The sequence below is a fragment of the Aulonocara stuartgranti genome (assembly GCF_965226115.1).
Source record: "Aulonocara stuartgranti genome assembly, chromosome: 6".
NCBI classification, from domain to species: Eukaryota; Metazoa; Chordata; class Actinopteri; order Cichliformes; family Cichlidae; genus Aulonocara; species Aulonocara stuartgranti.
In genome coordinates, this window is record NC_138944.1 from 16174378 (window position 1) to 16194266 (window position 19889).

The 19889-nt window shown below is 37.1% G+C and overlaps 1 protein-coding gene and 1 long non-coding RNA gene across 4 annotated transcripts in view; one reads left to right on the forward strand and one right to left on the reverse strand.

Annotated features, from left to right (window-relative positions):
- LOC309708126 (CD276 antigen homolog) lies at positions 1-11001 on the forward strand. Of its 3 annotated transcripts, none has more exons than XM_082535905.1 (8): positions 1-3400; positions 6410-6486; positions 6569-6922; positions 7270-7593; positions 8596-8703; positions 9264-9296; positions 9489-9518; positions 9727-11001. In XM_082535905.1, exons 2-7 carry the CDS (start codon positions 6420-6422, stop codon positions 9512-9514), a joined length of 912 nt encoding a protein of 303 aa, XP_082392031.1. In that variant the 5' UTR covers positions 1-3400; positions 6410-6419; the 3' UTR covers positions 9515-9518; positions 9727-11001. The 3 variants fall into 3 exon arrangements, with proteins under 3 accessions (XP_082392031.1, XP_082392032.1, XP_082392030.1); XM_082535906.1 differs by having other exon boundaries at positions 9730-11001; XM_082535904.1 differs by having other exon boundaries at positions 9489-11001.
- The window catches only part of LOC309708134, a 29628-nt gene continuing 20550 nt past the window's right edge, over positions 10812-19889 (reverse strand). The window contains exon 3 of the long non-coding RNA XR_014277176.1: positions 10812-10899. This is a non-coding gene — a long non-coding RNA (uncharacterized lncRNA). The remainder of the gene's footprint in view (positions 10900-19889) is intronic.

The following is a 19889-nucleotide window of genomic DNA, read 5'->3' on the forward strand; positions in this document are numbered from 1 at the left end:
GTCAATCTTGATTTCAGAACAGTTGTATGTCCATTATACCCTCCTATAGAAGGTGATTTCAATGTGAGTACAGATCACTTGTTCTTTGTTTTGGTTAAAATGAATTGATGCGTTGTATGTCATTAAATGAACTGCATCTACTGACAGACAAAACCACATGTAGAACTACTGATGTTTTAACAATTCATCCATCCATCCATCACTTATCTGAAATCTGGTTGTTTTGGCATAAGGCTAAGCAAGGTGTTCCCATATACAATGGGCAATATCCCCACTCAACACTTCTCCTCCCTGACCAAACAAGGCCTGAGCCAAGCGCTGATTTTCCCTTTTGAAGTCACCAGACAAATTCCGAGAACTCCTTTAAGGCTTAAAGCCCTTTACCCTCCCTCCCTGAACTCCTGCCACACATGAGTTTTTGCTTCCACAAAGGCTAAACCTGCAGCAAACCTACAGAAATTCTCCTTTTTTCTTCAGCCTGGTGACTTTCCCCACCAGCCGTGTTCACCCATGGCTCCTCATGTTGGTGCCATGACCAGCATGGTTTCAATCATACAGTTATACACAACAACACCCGAGAGCCACCTCTGCAATGAGCTCAAGACAGAAAATGACTCTTATTCAACGCAGAACGATAAACGCATGAACAAAATTAAGCCAACAATAATAAACAAAACTAAAGCTATAGAATAACAACAAAAAACAAACAGATCTCAACACCAGTGTTTGGGTTTATCCGTCTACAAGTAATTTAAATTATTTAAAGTCTTTTGCTTGATTTGATTTTCAGAACAGTTTTACATCATGAAATGTTTGACTAGTTCAGTAACACTTTGAGATATATAGCTAAACTCACAAGTGAAAGATTTATGATCTCAAATCGTTTTGAGCTTCTTGAAATAAGTGTTTGGAATTTAGCCCCTAAATTCACCAGCTTTACATGCTGCTCATTACCAACGATTGACACTATGGACTAACAAGCCATTTGTGCAACAAACTTTACTGTTTCTTCTTATTTGTCCTTTCAGAAAGTAAAGTTTCATACTGGACATCCACTTTCTTGATCTTGGGAAAACATTTTGTTTTGGTCACATATCATGAACACTTAAAGGTCATCTGGCTCCATTTCAGACACTTACAGTGGGTATCCAGTCAATTTGCATGTCATGAACTTGTTTTTTCATGGTTTTTACATCTCCCTATGGTAAACACTTAGTGTTATAAATCTTTAAAGCTGATCAGTAGGGATGGGTACCAGTATCCGGTGCCATTATGGTTCTGACATAAACGGTAGTAACCAGACCGAAAAGCAGTGCACATTTCGGTGCTTTTTTTCCCTGAGATGTCACACACTTTGAATTCTAGCCAATCATTTTACCTTTCCAAGGGTAGTAGGCAGGCCCAGGTATGTATGTTCTTTTAGAGCAGAGCTACAGATTAAAAATGCCCAAGGCGAAGCGGTCAAAAGTCTGGCTGTACTCCACAGCAAAAGATGCAAACTCAGCAGCCTGCAACAAGTGCTTTAAGGTGATACTGTGCAAAGGAGGTAACACCTCGAATCTGATGAAACACCTGGCGACGCATAGCGTTTTTTTAAAAGCCGAGAAATGCGCCGTATTTGATAGCTTGCTGCGAGACCTCACACCGAGCACATCTACTTCGTGTGTCGTGTCTGTTATCGGACCCGGAGTTAGCAGCCGTTCTTCTCTGTGTGACTAGCTTAATGTTGTCCGTGTGTAATTTACATTGAGTAGGCTAACCACGTTATTAAATTAATGCATGTAAGGTGAACTAGCAAACACCGTTGTAGTTATATGCGGCTGTCTTCTTGTTTGATGGCAGATGCTCCCTTCACCCTCGCCAAAAAGGCTAAAATGACCAAAGAAAAAGAGGGAAACAGCTAAACATGAGAGGTTTTTGATTAAAGTTTGTGGTTTTTCTCCATTGTTTAAGCACTGCTTCCAGCCAAGAGTGATACCATATATGCCCTATACCTGCAGAAAAGGCTAACATTGTTATCTTTTTACAAAAAGAACAGCTAAACATGAGAGGTTTTTGGACAAAGTGTGTGCTCTCCATTCTTTAAGCACCGGTTCGAGCACCGTTTAAGCACCGGCACCGTTTCAAAAGTACCGGTTTGGTACTGGTATCGGATAAAACCTAAACGATACCCATCCCTACTGATCAGTGTGTGATTCCTACAACTGAATCAGAAGATGAAACAGGTGTGTAAAAATAACATTTTGTTCTACTAATGTTTCCATTATTACTCTGTAAGACACTTGTAATAGTAGGCATATACATTTTTAATATCTCACTGTAATGCCCCCCCCCCCCTCCCCCACCCTCTGCAGGAAGCACCAGATTCCAGATCCATATACTGAACTGTTATATCAAGGGATGGGAATAAATAAGAATTTAGCAATTCCGATTCCATTATTGATATCACTTAACAATTCTACTTCTTACTGAGATTTCAGGCTGTGCTGAAGAGTAAAAGTGGTCATACCAAAAATAACTTTCAAGATCGATAGAAATGTTTAAACATTTTTTTTGCTTTGTTTACTGTATTTCCATATACATATATATGTATCTTAGCAAAATATAAAAAAAGACTGATGCAGAACTCAGCACAGTACTGTAACTCTGATCTTAAAGCTATGTAAATTAAAAGATTAACTAAAATAGCCTCACTTCTTTGGCCTTTTTATTATCCATGTTGCACTCTACGTAATTCATAATGTGAATGAATGACATGAATTAAAATAATTGATGGTGATCTGATTCTTGTGTTTTTGCTTTTATATTGTTTGACACATTTTAGTCATTTCCTTTTTAAAATTTTTTTTAAATCATTTAATCATCTTTTTTCCTCATCTACACATTTCATTGTATCTGTCTTGTCTCTGACAATGATTAGACATAAACTCCTTTCATAGCAGCTTGCACTACCACTTTTTTAAAATAGCCAACAGTCTTGTTTTCTCTTCCTTCACTTATCTAAGAGTAAGTGAAGTACATGTTCTTGTACTTGCTTAAGGACATGTTCATACTTAGAGTGCCCTCTAATGGATATAACTACATGGGCACTTCTTGATGCGTGCTCAATCGTCTAGGTAAATAAGTCCCTTTCTGGCTCTTTCTAATAAAATTCCTTCCATTCTTTTTAGGATTTCTCGGCTTATGCTGACTTCCACAGTGCTTACAGCTAAACTTTGTGTCATTTGGTTACAGCCAAAAGTAATATAACTCTTTTGTCTCGCATGATGAAACACATCATCACTTCATTTTAAATCATTCAGGAAACTGTGCTCGCTGTCTTTCCTGTCTCTGTGTGTATTTATATACTCTGGTTTAAAAAAACAAGTCAGTATATGTTGTCACTGCTGCAGACATTCAGGTAGTATGTCCATTTACTTTTCTTACATGTACTTTTCATATTTATATATTTAAGAGTTTATTTTGTGTTTGATTTCCTTGTTTACATAATGACCCTGTGGTTTAAATTAATATAATTTTAATGTTTGGTATGTGTCTCACAGAGTACTTCCAAAAACCTGATATTTAGTCAGTAAGGGTGGGTTTTAAAAATTGCATTGATTTTAGTTTGAATAATGCAATAACGATTGATGAAATCTTGAATCGATTTTTCTGGTCTTTTGTTTCTGGTTCTGTGAATTTTGGAGACTGACTAAAGTTGTTGCTTCATAATGTGAGATGTCTGCTTTCAGCACCCGACGGCACCCACACGGACATGCCGTCAGGTGTAAACGTCACTCATGAGTTGCCTCAGAACTTTGCACAACACTGTAAATCTGAAACTTTTTTCATACCAGCTTGCACTACCACCTTCTTAAAATAGCCAACGATCTTGTTTTCTGTGTCTTGCCTTACTCTTTGGTATTCCTAAGAGAGTAAGTGAAGAGTAAGAGTAAGTGAAGCACATGTTCTTGTACATGTTTTAGGACATGTTCATACTTATAGTGCCCTCTAATGGATATAACTGCATGGGCAGTGTTATCCTTATCACTAAACCTATTTTCTTTAAAATTATGAAAATGCTTTTCTACAGAATTTAAACATAGGTGTCATCATGTTCTCAACTCTATGAGATAATCACATGAAAAAAATAACTCATAAGGTTTTACTTACTTTACTTCAGCACAACATCAGTTCCTTGTCTTTAGATTCCAACTTAGCTGGAATCATGTAGTTTATTACATGATTCCATGTTTACCTTTTTTAATCTCTGAGATTGAATGTGCTATGTTAAAGCTCACAGATTTAATGATTTAATAGATTTTGTTAAAAACAAAACAAAACATATACACACCACTTACCCTGTTAGTGTGGGGATGACCACTACTCTGTGGTGTTTGGAATTTTGCAAAACTGAAAAAAACAACAACCCAAAAAACAAATTAAACAGACACAAACTATCTACACATATAAATTAAGGGCTCTTTCTAATAAACACATCATCACTTCATATTAAATCATTCAGGAAACCGTGCTCGCTGTCTTTCCTGTGTGTGTGTGTGTGTGTGTGTGTGTGTGTATATATATATATATATGTGTGTGTGTGTTCTGTGGTTTAAAAAAAAGTCAGTATATGTTGTCACTGCTGTAGACACGATACCACACTACTGACGTTGAAACAACTAGTAGCTCAGCGTTCCAAAATTCAGAAGAAGGAACGGCTAGAGATCGACAAGGTACAACACAAATGCTATGGCAAGGGGGAGCCAGGACGAAGTATCCAGGTCTTGAAACCTGGATACTTCGTAGCTGGTTACCAAGGCTACGTGAAGTACCCTTAGATCAGGGGTGTCAAACTCAAATACACAGTGGGCCAAAATTCAAAACTGGAACAAAGTCGCGGGCTAATGTTAATATTTATTGAAATATATTTATTCCTCCAGATATAAGAATGAATCTTTTCTTATGGACTCAAACACGTTTTGCTGAAAAACTGAATATGGAACAAGCAAAGCTTAATACTAAACAATATATATATTAGCTGTATAATACCAGTAGGCCAGCTCTAATAGTAATTTGGTATGGCTTCGCGGGCCAAATGTAATTAGGCTGCGGGCCAAATTTGGCCTGCGGGCCAGAGTTTGACACCTATGCCTTAGATGATGTGTATGCAGCACTATGGACCACGACCAATACCAAGACTACCCAGCTGATCTACACTATGGCAGCAGTGAACAGTGAGATGCTTGGTTACAAGTTGAACAGCCACAAGGAGCAGTACCCTCCATGGAGAAGGAGACCAGAGGTCAAACTCAAGGTAGAACAGAGGGAGGTTAGCCAGCTATGGGAGCTGCAGAAAGAAGTACAGCAAGCTGTCCATACCTGAGGCCTTGGAAACTGCAAAGCAAAGACTCACAGCCTTGGCTAGCCGCTTGAAAAAGTTTACCAGAGAAATAGAGGTATACTCTCAGTGGCAGGGGAACATTATGAGAACTTTCACTTACTCTTAGGTTTCTGTTTCTGAGTCCATACATATTATGATGACAGGTTTGACCTGACCAGGTTTAATCAAAGAAATTATCCACATCTGCTCATTCTGCTTAAAAGATGGGCAAGATGGGAGGTGAGGTTAGTGAAAGAGCAAGTGTGGAAGTGACACAAGCATAAAGAGGAGTGCTAGCATAGTTAGAGAGTCATTTAACAGTTTTTCTGTTTCACCAGAAGCATCAATATTGTTTAAATGTATGCTTACACACAATTTTCCCTGGTTTGAGTGCAAGAGGACACATAAATAACTTGGGGATTACATCAAGAAGGACATGATGCACCATTAGATACAAAATTCTGCCAAATCCAATATGTAGAGCTACACACTCTCACTTCTCTTGGATAAGAGAGTAGGAAAAGTAGCTTTTACTTTGAATCACTTAAATGCATTTTGCACCCTGTTGTTTAATTTGTAAAAAAAAACAAAAAAAAAACGTCACGGTGGCATGGTGGTTAGCACTGTTGCCGCATAGCAAGAAGGTCCTGAGTTCAATTCCACCATCAGGCCGGGGTCTTTCTGTGTGGAGTTTGCATGTCCTCCCCGTGTTTGCGTGGGTTCCCTCCAGGTACTCCGGCTTCCTCCCACCATCCAAAGACATGCACCTTGTGGGGATAGGTTAATTGGATAATCCAAATTGCCACTAGGTGTGAATGTGCGAGTGAGTGTGAATGGTTGTCTGTCCCTGTGTGTTGGCCCTGCGACAGACTGGCGACCTGTCCAGGGTGTACCCCGCCTCTCGCCCTATGACAGCTGGGATAGGCTCCAGCGCCCCCCGCGACCCTGAAAAGGATAAGCGAATGGATGGATGGAAAAAAAAAAAGCAGATCCCTTTGATGTAAAACAGTTGCAAACTGAGCCTGTTAATTTTAACTGTCATTTCAGGTAAATAATCATGGCCTACGGTGGCACTCCTTTATTCATTTTCATTGTCCTCTGCATCAGTGCAGTTAAGATTGATGGTAAGTTTATTCATAATCTGAGAACTTAGTGTGCTCTCTACTCATGTAACGTCACATCTAATTTTACTTTCTGTTTCTACAGATTTTATAAAAGTGGAATGCAAAACTAAAAATGTAGGACACTATGGCCAACAGTCACTGCTGGAGTGTGTCGTTAAAACAGGACAGTTTGTAACTGATCCAAATATTCGTATGGTTGCTTGGAAAAAACTGACCTCTCCAGAAGACGAAGGTGATCTCGTGTTGGGTTTTAATAGAGGGAAATTGGACCAGCCAAAGAGAGGCTACAGGTTTGCTGAACCATCATGGGACGAGAAGAACATGAATGTATCTCTGCTCATCACCAACACTGCAGTGGCAGATGATGGAGATTACAAGTGCATGGTGATTACAGATAGTGGTGATGACAGCATAGTCACTAACCTTGAAGTCCAAGGTAAAACTGACATATATTACAACATTTTAGCACAGACTTATTAAATCAAGATTTTAAATAAGAAATTGAATTACATTTTTTATCACATATAAAGGACTATGGCTATTACATATTATTATTATTATTATTATTATTTTATTTAATTAAAAACAAAGTGCAGTCTTCATCTTTGTAATTACGTTTTTATTTCTTTAGCCAAATACAGCACACTACACCTGAGAAAATTACTGCTGACAGCTTTTACATATCAGCTATTATAATAATCACATCTTTTAAAGATGTTATTTTATTAATGTCAAGGTGCAATGTTCAGCTCAGTGATTGTGCTTCCCATTTTGTCTCTGCAGCCAGATACAGTATCTTGACTGTATACTCCATCCCTGAGAAAATTGTCCCAAATACAGACAGTACCCTGATCTGTGAGTCTCGTGGAGGCTACCCACAGGGAACAATTCACTGGTTTGATGAAGAGAAACATGACTGGACAGGAAGCTCTGAAATGGAGGTGACACAGTCAGACGATGGTTTGTTTCAACTCACAGGCAGACTCCATTTGTTTAGAGGATCCACTTTCCAGAGGTATACCTGTGTTGTGTTAAATGCCAGTGGAGTCAAAGAGGATGAGATCATATTTGAAATGCCAGCACCACCAAGACTAACACCTCCTTCAGGTATACTTTATTACACAAAATTATGCACCACACGTGATACTTTATATCATATTCCCAGCAAAGATGCCCATGCCCACAGCTGGTAGGTGTGTTCAGCTGTGTGAGCAGGGCAAACCCACACATTCTATGTGGATCTCAAGTGAGTGTGCACATACAGGGTCCAAAGCAGTTTTGCCCTTTGGGGCTCCCAAGAGGGAATTCTGTGGACATCCACAGTTAATGACAGAAACCTATGGGGAGCTCATGAAGAGTAGCTACAGTGAGGAGTTCTTGTGGGGCTCCCCACAGTGCCTCCAGTGCATGGCCCAGGGCTCTGATAGGGGATATTTGCTGGGATATACAATCAAATATGAGAATTCATCTGTAGAATAAGTTTGTATTTGTGTCACATCAGATTGTATTGAACAATAAACTCTAATAGACTTAGAGCTTTTTATTGTCATTGTGCAGTTTCTTGCACAGTGAAATCGGCTAGCTGGACCACAAAGGTGCAAAAGTAAGAAGAAGAGAAACCAATATACAACTAGGGGGGAAAAACAGTAAAGGGTTTACACATTTAAAAAAATATAAATTGTATTTCAATTCTCTTTTTTACGTCTAAAAAAATAAAACAGATGTTTCTGACCAACATCGTATTGAACACTTAAAACAGTCTGGTGTTAAAGGCCAGACCAGACTGGCTAATGCTTGTTGTTTTATAGAAAATTCCCCCACCCATTCATTAACTATCCCAGGCACTCTCCTCACAATCCTATTATCCGTCACAATACTGCAAGTAATGCCTGCCATTTTGTTTCTTCTTTACTCTCTACTTCTACATGATTATTGTTTCAAAATAAAGGAAATGCTCAATTTGTACATTCCCCTCTGACAGGTAAAGAGACATTGAATGTAGTTTAGTATATTATAACAGGGAGAACTAAAAGACCAACAATTATCATGTATTCTTGTGTTTCCTAATTTTAGAGATTAGCTCACTATTTTTTTCTGTTGTTGGACAAGGTCCAGAGCCAATAGAGATCTGCAAAATAGTTGTCCGTCTGGTGGTAACTGGTTCACTGATGGTAGGATTGCTGTGTGTGCTGTTGTTCTACAGATGGAGAGCTCAACGTGAGTACGCGTTCCTCGTTTCTCTTATCTGATGGATTACACCTGTTTAAATGAACTGTCTTTTTAAGAAGAATCACATATAGAAAATAAATGTAACTATCCAGAATTGTTGATGTTTGAACATATTTAATATTTTAGTTTTTCTGAGAATCAAGACCCACTGTTTAAAAACTCCTTTACAATTTAACTTACCACAAGGTGCTCGCTAGATGTATCCACTGTAACATTGAGAAATGCCACTAATCAACACATTATTCAGCTGTTAATGTTGCTACTCATGAAGGAAAATTCTTACAGACAAATGCTAAAGTGAAGATGAAAAACCTGTAACACCTTTTTTTCAGGATGGGAAAATGCACTCCTTTTGTTATTTTATTGGATTAAATGAGGCTACTGTAAACTTTAATCAAGTTTAATCAGGTTACTTTTTCAATAATTTTTCTTAATAGGCATCATAAGCTGTCTCATACAGGTGATAAAATACAAGTATAGATATCTACAGTAATTTTTTTTTTTTTACCAAATACTGTCTTGTAACTTTTTTTCTCTCTTTTTGACAGAGGTCCAGAAGTGCTCTACTGAACCTCGTACGGGTACGTAAATCTTTGGATATACTGGATTTACTGCTCTTCTACTTCCTTCCTCCAGTATCACACTGAACATTTCCAGTTTTCAAAAGGCCAAGATTTCTGTTTGAGACACTTACAGCAGGATATCCGTCTGTGCTTGTATGTCCTGAACGTCTATATAAGTAAAATCTTAAACAGTGTTTTAAATCATTCCAGTTTACAGACCTGAAGTGAATCTGTAGGCAGGTATGTACATCACAGTAATCTGTCTGTATTTAACACTTGGTTTTAAGACATCATTCAGATTGTGATGTTAAATCTTTCTGTAGATTGCACTTCTCACATGTTTACAGGCCACCATATACTGATAAGAATACCAACATGCATCAAAATATGTATAAGACAAATACATATCAAAAGTCTAATGCCCTAATGCTGTTTCTTTGTCTCTCAGCAGGAGGCACCACACACCAGATGATTATACTGTATCAATTTAATGCAACACTTCCTTATTCGCTATTTGCGCTATTTGTATTTACCTATTGCAAACACAGTGTATAACCAAACATACCCTGTATTACTGCGATTTAGCAGACAACCCATAAGACCTTTATTCACTTAAACTCTGTATATAAAGAATAAAGTCTTGAGCTTAAAAAAACCCATCTTTGAATCAAGCCAAGATCAACGAGGCAGGGAACCGTTACAGCCAAGTCATTTACAAACAATCACACCAGACTAGAAAGTGAAGACTTCTGATTTCACTTGGTTGACTGAGGAAATGTTTGTGTACATATAACACAATCATGTGTTGTCCATACAGTAATTGTATTGCTTTGCAGTTAAACAGCATTTATTTGCAGTTAAACAGCATTTATTCTCACTTCCACTTCTCATGTTTATTATATATTTTGGGGATAGCACCACGTTGTTATGTGGTATGTGTGTAAATCTGTTGTTCCCAACACATACAGACATACAATGATCTTTTTATGGTTTTATAATGCTTTACAAAATATATATTAACGTCACTTAGACAATGATACGGAATACGTAGAACTGTCTAAAGCCTGAATAACTGATGGAACTGTATGTTTGATCTGTGGCTTGACAGAGCAGTCAAGAAATGTTGGCCTTACTGTTATATGATGTACACTTCTCCAAAAGGGCATTAAATGGACTTTCCATCCCCCAGCTCGCTCCCTTCATGGAGGTGTATGGGAAAGACAGGATCTGTGAGAAAAATTCTCAATTCCACCTTAAATGTACAAAGTCTTGATGAAGAGGGTCTCAGGACTGCTTTATGTGAAGCTGAAGCTTTTTGAATGCTCGTCCCACAAAGGCTTCTACAAATCCAAATGACCTTGAAGCACTTACCCAGAACCACCTGTTGCTTCTTAAGACTGCACCATTACTACCACCAGGATGTTTTCAGAAAGATGACATATATGCTCACCGCACATGGAAATAAGTCCAATATATGTTGGATTTATTCTGGAAAAGTGGATTAAGGAATATCTTCCACAACTGCAACAAAGACAGAAATGGTGCAATCCAAGACGAAACTTCATGCCAGGACACATTGTGTTCATTGTTGATGGTTCAGCACAATGGAATTCCTGGATAACTGGAAAAATTGAAGAGACAATTCAGGACAAAAAAGGATTTGTTCTTAAATAGAGCTATAAATAAAGTCTGTCTTTTGCAGGAAGCAGAGAACTTTAACAAACTTGAATTACTTAATCATCTCCAAGTGGCTTACTTTTTTTACTTATGGGTTATTAACTTCACAGATGGTGAACCGTGGTGTTATAAGTAGTGGTACTGGTCAATTTTGCACTACAGGGTAATTGGAATTCTTTATAAACCAGCAAAAGTTGTAAGACTTGATTATTTTGTAATTATGATTTGAAGAAGAATAATTAGGGGCCAGTATTGTAAGAGCCAAATTGAATGTTTATGTTTTGTTTATTTGTTCTGGTGGCACAGGTGTTTAGATTTTCCTGCACCTCAGGTGATTACATTGGGGTGTTATTTACCTGACGCTGGCGCACTAAACAGAAAGTACGGGTAAGTGTTGGGGTCTTTTTGCAAACTTTTCTGATGACCGTCATTTTAGCACGTTATTTCACGTCACCTTTCAGTCCTATTCACAAACAACGTAAGTTAATACATGCGCTATTTGTTTTGATTGAAAGTGGAAGTTTATTGTTTTTGTTTTAAAATAAAACAAAAACTAACTCAGCCTGATGGAAATCACAACACAGACTGATGCAACAAAAACCAGTAAGTAGGGTGTACAGCATACACCATAGTCTATGGCACACAGGAGTATTAGGTTATTAAGTACACGCTGGTAAGTTGTCTTGTAGAAACTGATTAATTGAAACAAATGAGCTGGCTGTGTGTGCAACAGCACAACAAAACATTACCTGTCCTTTTATTAACTGCACAAGTAGTGGTGGTCATTAGCTGCTAGCTAACTGGGTTAGGGTGTCAAGGGTTTGTAGCTTTGTCCACGGTTCAAGAGAACATATTTAGTTTTAAAGTAGGTTACAGGGCTTTTCCCTGCCTTTCTGGAGCACTTATATTTCACGAAAAACTATCTGATATGCCAATCCACATAATTATGGATCATTATAACATGATATTTTAAAAAATTACAGTGTTTAAAAAAATACATGAAGAAACAGATTATATTAGATTTATATTTGGAAAATGACAAAATGCTGATTTTACAGCAGTAAAATTATTGTATTTCTACAGTTTAAACATTTAATAAGCTTTCTACCTTGCACAGAGTTGATAGTGAAACAAATTATATCATCATAAATGCATTATTTATATTTATTACTTTATTTTTTAAATTCTCATTACTTTATTATTATAGCACTAGGAGTAAATAACAAGGCAAGGATTCTGTATCAGCACCATGATGAAAACTTGTGTCCATAGTGTATTAGAATTAGTATTAGTATTCTAAAGAAGGTATAAAATGTCATTGTGCGTGTGTTTGTACATGTTTTACATGTATCGATTTGTTTAATATATTACACATGATATAACATTGACCACACATGCCCAGTAAGGACATGAGGAGGAAACTGACAGAAGGAGCTGTGAGAGACTGTGGATCCCTCAGCAGCTGGATTAAAAAGACAGGTAACATTAACACATGTACAGGTTGTTGCATTGCAGAGGTATTCAAGTATTAAAACAATAATAAACACAATTGCAATGATTTGGTTCTATAACATTTTCTATTGTTACTTTATTATGGATTAGGTACAAGAGTTTTTAAGTATGGATAATTAAATAATAGTTTAATGCAATAGCAAATTGTGCCTTGTTCTCAGATGGACAGCAAGTGGACAGTGATAGATCAGTGAGGAGATGAAAGGAGGAAGAGAGGCAAAGAGTGAGTCACAGGCAGAGCGTTGTTTATTTCTGGTGTGTTATGGTTCCAATCTTTGCATTGTATTGTTATCATCTCATAGCACTTGTTTAATCAGCTACCATCTCTCCTATGGACTTCTTAATGTCTACAGTCTCAGATCAGCACAGCTCTGCCCTCCAGCACTGTTAGCAGCAGGAGCAACCGCTCAACAGCAACATTGTAGCTCATCAGGTAAAACACAGGCTACGTTTGCTTTGCATTGTTCCCACCTGATGACAGTGATATAGTATGATGCAATTCCATATTAGATTCTTGATAAATGTGGGTTTTTGTTATTCAGCCTGGTTTTAAACGCCCCTTTTTAACTTTGAGCACCCGCCCCTTTAAACATCTCTGCATGGCCCTGAGTACCTTTAATAGTACCTTATAGTATTGCTGTTTGTGCTATAACTGTCAATATTAAAGAGGGGGGGGGGGGCACAGTGACAAGTTTTCTGTCTTAATTTATGCTGGAAGTGATAGCAGAGCTGTACATTTAAATTTTTCAGAAATCCATCAGTCAGAACATGGTATATTATGTTTAGCTGGAAACTAGCAAGCTAACGCCACACTGAAAAAATGGGAATTGGGAGGCTTTTGAATTTGCACAAATGAATTTAGTTAATGCTACACAAGCCTTTCATGTTTCTCTTATTTACATGATTAAATAAAGTACTATTTACTTGATTATAAACAATACTGAGACTACTCATTTTTCTTGCATTGATTTAAAGTGACTAAATTAGAATACTAAAACCATTGTAATTGTGTTTGACCACAACTGGAAATGATGCAATATATTCAAAGACAACAACTAAATATGATTGGATAATAAGACCTAGTCTTATCCAATAAGACAACAACATAATTTAAGGAGAGCGCAATTGACCGCCAGATTCTGGAAGACTGTTCAGCCACATGCAACCTTTGGCACTGAGTCAGGCATACCGGGAAGGTAAGTAATTTAAATACATTTGTTTTAGTTGGGTATGTTTTCACAGAATTGTTGTAGTGCATGCTATATAAATAGTAGTCTGTAATGCATCTACATGTTGTTTTTACAGTGCTAGCTAAAGTTGGTATTAGCTTTGTGGCTAAAGCTGAAAAATAGTAACAAATTGCACATAGTCGGAGAAAGCAGCTGTTGTCAGTCAGATATGGAATTTATGCATGTGACAGAGAGCACTGACGTTTTTTGATGGCTTAGCAAGTTAAAACGTCACTGAGAGAGCACAATCGTGTTTGTGTTACTCGTGCTAGTTATGGCTACAGTGGCTAATTAGTCTGGCTGTAACCGTCAGAGTTTAAGAAGCTGGGAGCACAGTGCCATACCTTAATTCTTGCTGAGGACACACACTCAAGTTATAATAAGGATCCTGCCACCTTAGACGTGGGTTTAAGAACCTGTGCCCATAAATGCCAAATCATTTTTCCCATTTAGTCATTGTTTTAGGTGAAGTGTCACTTACTTGACTTTTCTATTGGTTAAGCCCAAATAATACAGCAGATATCTACAAGGAGATAAGTTTGTTCAAAAGAGTATGTCTTATTAAGTGATGTATTGTGAATTTTCCAACATTGTCCTTACAAAAATTAGGACCCTTTCCCCCGCTTTTTTTCTTCTTTGTGTAGAACATATGTGAGCTGCTTCTCAAAACATTATGTATAAATGAGAGAAAGATTGGTACTTTAAAGAAACCATTGATGCTCTTCTGGACTGGAATATCTTTTTTCAATTAAAATTAATGTTTTTTGTGATGGTGGAATTTTTACCTTTATGATTACAGAAGTCAAAACATCAGATGATGATAGCTTACCATCTAAACTCCCCATCTCTTGGCAAGTCTGAATTAGAGGTCTCAGCTGTATCTGCCTTTCTAGTGGATTTGCTTAAAGAGGAGATAGCTTATTATTATTATTAGGTACATATTCCCTGACATTCTAGAGGTCAACCTTGCACAGTGTGTGACATTAAAGGGCATAACCTATAGAAATGGAATGGCACTGGCCCAAAGGGCAGCAGGTGGATTGCCAGAATACTGAAAAACCATATCTGCATTGTACCACAGCATATTCTACATTGTCAGAGAGCTTGGTGGCTGGTACAGAGAGCACCACAGAGCTTTTGAGCTCAGCCCAGTATCCACAAGAATATTCACTCTGTGAACTCCTTGATACTTATCCATTGGTTGGCTATGAGATTGGATCAGTCCACATTGTGACTTTAAAAAGGCATATAGAATTAAAAGGTGTTCATATAAGTGTAATAGCTTTAGTAGCATGTATTTCATTAAATAAATTCTTTTTTTATGTCTGATCTTTATAACTTTGAGTATTGGGTATGGATAGCTTTATGAAAACTAAACTGAAAGGATTCTTTCTGAATGTCTGATATGTAATTCTTTTTTGCCTACAGAGTCCTATCGTCCTAAAGACTATTTTGGCTGACGGAACCTGTCGAAGGCTCACTCTCTAATGGAGCGCCTGAATCAACTGAGGATCTCATTGTTGAAGTCAAGTCTTCAGAGCAGTTTCAGACTTCAGTTTATGGATTCCTTGTTTGGGAATGAGTTTTTTAACCTTACCTCAGTTTCAGAAGTAGCAGACAAAGGGACTCTTAAAGCTATTGACATGCCAAAGCCCACCACATGGACATAAAAAAGAGTAACAGAGTTGGTGAAACTCAAGATGGAAAAGATTTTTTCATACAGAAGACATGAAGTTGTTCGTGATGCACCAATGATGGAGGCTTTCATAGCAAGATGGCCTGCTCTAATTGATTTCCATGAGGTAAGGTTTGCCTCATATACGGTGTTCTTGTGGTATTAACTAGAGATGGCACGATACCACTTTTTTATGTCCGATACCGATATCATAAATTTGGATATCTGCCGATACCGATATGAATCCGATATAGTGTTTTTTAATCAACAAAACTGTTTTTTTAAATATCTTGCTGCATTTTGTATAAGTTCATACTCAAGTTTAAAACAACAACTACACTAAAGCTATTCTGTTATACCTGTATGCAAAAAAAAATGTTTCATAGTTCAGCAATACTGATCAATCTAATAAACTTAAGCCTACACCATCCTCCCTATTCTGGTATTTTAAAGAGTACTTAGCGTAAATATTGAGCAACCTAACTAATAGGGTTCCAACTCCCAGCAACAAAAATAAATAAATAAAAAATAGGGAACCACCCCTCACACTCCACCTCATGATGCTTAATCGACGTAATCAACCTTAATTTGATGCAGTGTGAAAAAAAATGCACAGAAATCAATTATTTTTCAAGAAATATTAAATAGATTCAACATCTTTCTTCAACAAAATTGCAGACTGCACAGATGGTACCTTCCCAAAGTAAAAAGTACTATAGCTTACTAGGGTATATATTAGACTTAATAGTCACTATATACAGTAATTGACTTCTATTCATTTTACATCAAATTAAAACTTTGGGTGTCAGATAATTATTTATTAAAAGCTAGACATTTTAAATGAGAATAAGAAAGAAAACTATGTCTTTGTGCCCCCTTTTCCCTGTTAATGCCCTATCGGCCCCCCTGGCTAAACTTTGCTAGATCTGCCCCTGCACAGTTACCAGCGTCAGCTACGTAGAAAAAGATCCTGGTGTAGAAAGTAATATTAAATACATTCTAACAATAGCTGATCAAGCTTAAACGTGCTGCTGTTGTTCAGCCGCTGGTTTCCTCTTTCTGGTGCAAAGTGGGCCAAAAGCAAACCAGAGAGACAGACTCGCGACAGAAAAGCCGATCAGCTGATCGTTAAGCAGTTTCATGATTGAAGTAGCAGCAGGAGAGGCAGTCGCTCCATATATCGTTTGTTAAGCTTAACGCAGGAATGCTTTACAAACATTCAGAGATGGACTTACACACTTGCTTTACTTCTCTCGGGATAACTTTGTCGGAGATGAAATGCCGGGTTGCTAGCGAAGCTCCACATGCTATCCAGACCACCGACAGGTCCCGCATGCCACAGCCGCTCTATCACGTGATGCATACTGCTCCGACGTGCTAACTTTCTGAGGTGAGTTACGGCGTGTTGCAAGTTTTGTGAGGTGCTTTCGTGATATTTAATGGATCGGATTACATTTTTTATTTTTCTCCGATATCCGATCCAGTAATTTAGGTCAGTATCGGACCGATACCGATACGTGATATCGGATCGGTCCATCTCTAGTATTAACCTAAAATGGTTAAGGCACAGTTGTTATTTGACAGCCCATTTCTTCAGCATGAGTGATTGCGGCCTTCTTCCAGGTATTAAACCTTTGAAGCTCATTCCTCTGTGCTCATGTTTTCAGATCAACGCTGAGTTTAAGAGAATTGCCACCATCCCCCCTCAGACAAAGTTCCTGGCTCAGCTGGCTCTCCACTTGGACAACCTGGTGAAGTTGGTCAACAGAAGAGGAGAGCTTGGACTAATACTGAAAAGAATTGTGGCATAAATGGATAATGTAAGTGATAAAGCCTCAACATTCACTTAACATGATCCTCTTTGGATGAAACTTTACAATTGTGGAAGATTTCAAATGTTTTCCCATGATAAATTCTCTCATTTTGTATTTTTACATCTGCTTGTCTTTTTAACCTTCACTTTGTCAACTTATTATTAATTGCCAGTAAACCTATTATTAATTTGTGTGCCTTTACTTTAAAAACATTCATGTAAAGTACACTAGTAAAACTTAAATGAAGGACAAGGGCTGAATGAAGATGCTATATACATACATTTCATTTCAGTGTGAAGATGTTGATGCTGAGTGTGTTAAGGGAGTGTGTATCTACATGGGTGAAGGCGCTGGCATGCTTATCCAGGAGTATGTGGTATGTACTTGTCTTTTTTTTCTTTTCTTTTTTTTGGATTTTCCACAGTGTGTAATATTACTTACTTGGCATGAAATGACTAACATGGCTTCTTTTTTACAGGGCATGGAAGAACGTGCCATCAGTGAGACTGTTGAAGACACCACTGTTTGAGCTTCAGCAGATAAACAAGAGTTGTCCTTGCAGGCATCAGGGTGGCGAAGAATTTGGATAATGTAGCATTTGCTGTGATAATGCTATTTGGACTCATGTATGCATTAAACCTTGCCTACCCTGCTGACCTTCGCTACAACTTTGATGTTTTCCAGAAGGTTTTCATGGAACTGGATGGAGCTAAACTCTCTAAAGTTCTTGCTTTAAAAAAACCATCTGTTTCATTGAGAAGTCAAAGACTGCACTTCTGCAATTCTTTGCAGTTTTTCATTTTGTGTTCAGTAACGTTATACTGCTTATGTTTTTATTGCTTTCCCCTCATGTGACTGCAATGCAGGATGATTTTTCCTTTTGGTATCATGTTGTAAGAAATTTTTACTGACGATTTTTAACAATATGTTCTAAATCAACCTTAATGTCCTGCTTACATGTTTAAAATGAATATTAAAATTCATGTAGGTGTTTGGTATTAGTTGTGTAACAATGTCATTTAAGGCTCAACTTAGTTGAAATCTTATACAGGTAAATACTTGTACAGAAGCTGAAACTGTTGTCAAATAATACACAAGTTATATTTGTGTAAATCTATTTATTCATAAAAGCATGTTGCTTTTTTTCAGGTAGTCTTAATTTAGTTTACATTTTCAATTGTGTAATTAATACAAATGTTATATGTAAGAGATGACAGGATCATCTATAAGCACTTTCTTTTATTTGCTGCTAAGGTCACTTTTTTGTGAAACATTTGCAAATATATTCTCAAACTAACTTTGTCTTCTAGCTATTTCTGCAGGCTATCTTTAAAAATGTGTTAACAAGTTTATGGATGCGATTTTGGACTTGTTCATGGCAGAATTGCTGCTTTCACTGCTGTTACAGTTTAATAAAGGTGTATTGTTCAGTAGCACTCACAGTCTTTGCCTTTTTTGTCAATAATGATCAGTTAATATTTCAATTGAAAAAATTAAGTAGGATTTAAAGCCATAATTTGTCTTGCAAGAACATAATTGCAATGTGTTTACATTACATAATATCATTGCGTACCACTGGCAAATAAAAATAAGTTGGTGTTAAATATTAAAATATATTGACATTATGCAATATATTGATATTATGATAATAGATTAATTTTAGTACATCAAACATGATTTTTTAAAGTAATCTGATGTAAATAAAATACTTTGATGTGACAAGCATTAATTACTTGAGGGAAAGTGGAAAATTAAGTCAGTCATACTTATTCATATTATGTGGGACCGATGTACACAATAAAATCAAGTAAATTGAAAGAACTTTTTTTTTCAGTGCAGGCTAACTTCCCATTACGTTAAATTTCATGAGTTCTGTTTTCACGGATGCCTGGATTTTGAACTTAATTGGTACACCTGGTAGAGCAGCCACACTGACCATTTTATTAAAGCTGAAATAATTTAGACAGTTTGTAATGCTAAGTGATACCGCAGTGTTTGGACCCGGAATCGGCTAATGTCGTCAGACTTAAAGACCGGGTTACTATAAGCTATGCAGAGCGAGTCCTCTTATTAATAAACAATCTTTGGTCAACCATGGAGGCACGCATGCCGCGTCATTCCCTGGTTACAGGAAATGACTACGTGAGATCAGGGTTTCACTCAATTTTCACCATCTGGAAAGGTCCTGGGGAAAAAAATGATTTCTTCAGCTATTGGTTATGAGTTTTAGCTTCTTGTGTTTTATGCGTAAAGGAGGAACAGGTGCGCAACATGGCTAACAAAATTAAGCCAGAGGAAAATCCCAAATCTGAGTACGGTGAGCTGATGTCAACCATTGGTGTTCTCAGAGATCTGCTTTCAGCCTTTAAAGTTTCCAATGGCAGCTGAGAGAACAATGAAATAAATGAGTTTAGAGTTAAATGCTTTGTAAGAACTGTGTTCATTTGTTGTTAGAGATTTAAATCAGTTTCTAAATTTTTTTAAATAAAATTATTATTAGCATAAACCCATTGTTTCTAAAGTGGATTATATTTTTATGAGTGTTAGGTTGTTAAGTTCAGTGTTATCTTAATTATCTTCCTGTTTAACAGTAGGCAGTGTATTTTTATCCCACGTGCCAATATTAGCCTAATGAAACTGTTTTATTGTTTTACAGATAACTTAGTTGTAATATGTTTTGACAGTTTTTTTGCTGACAAATCAG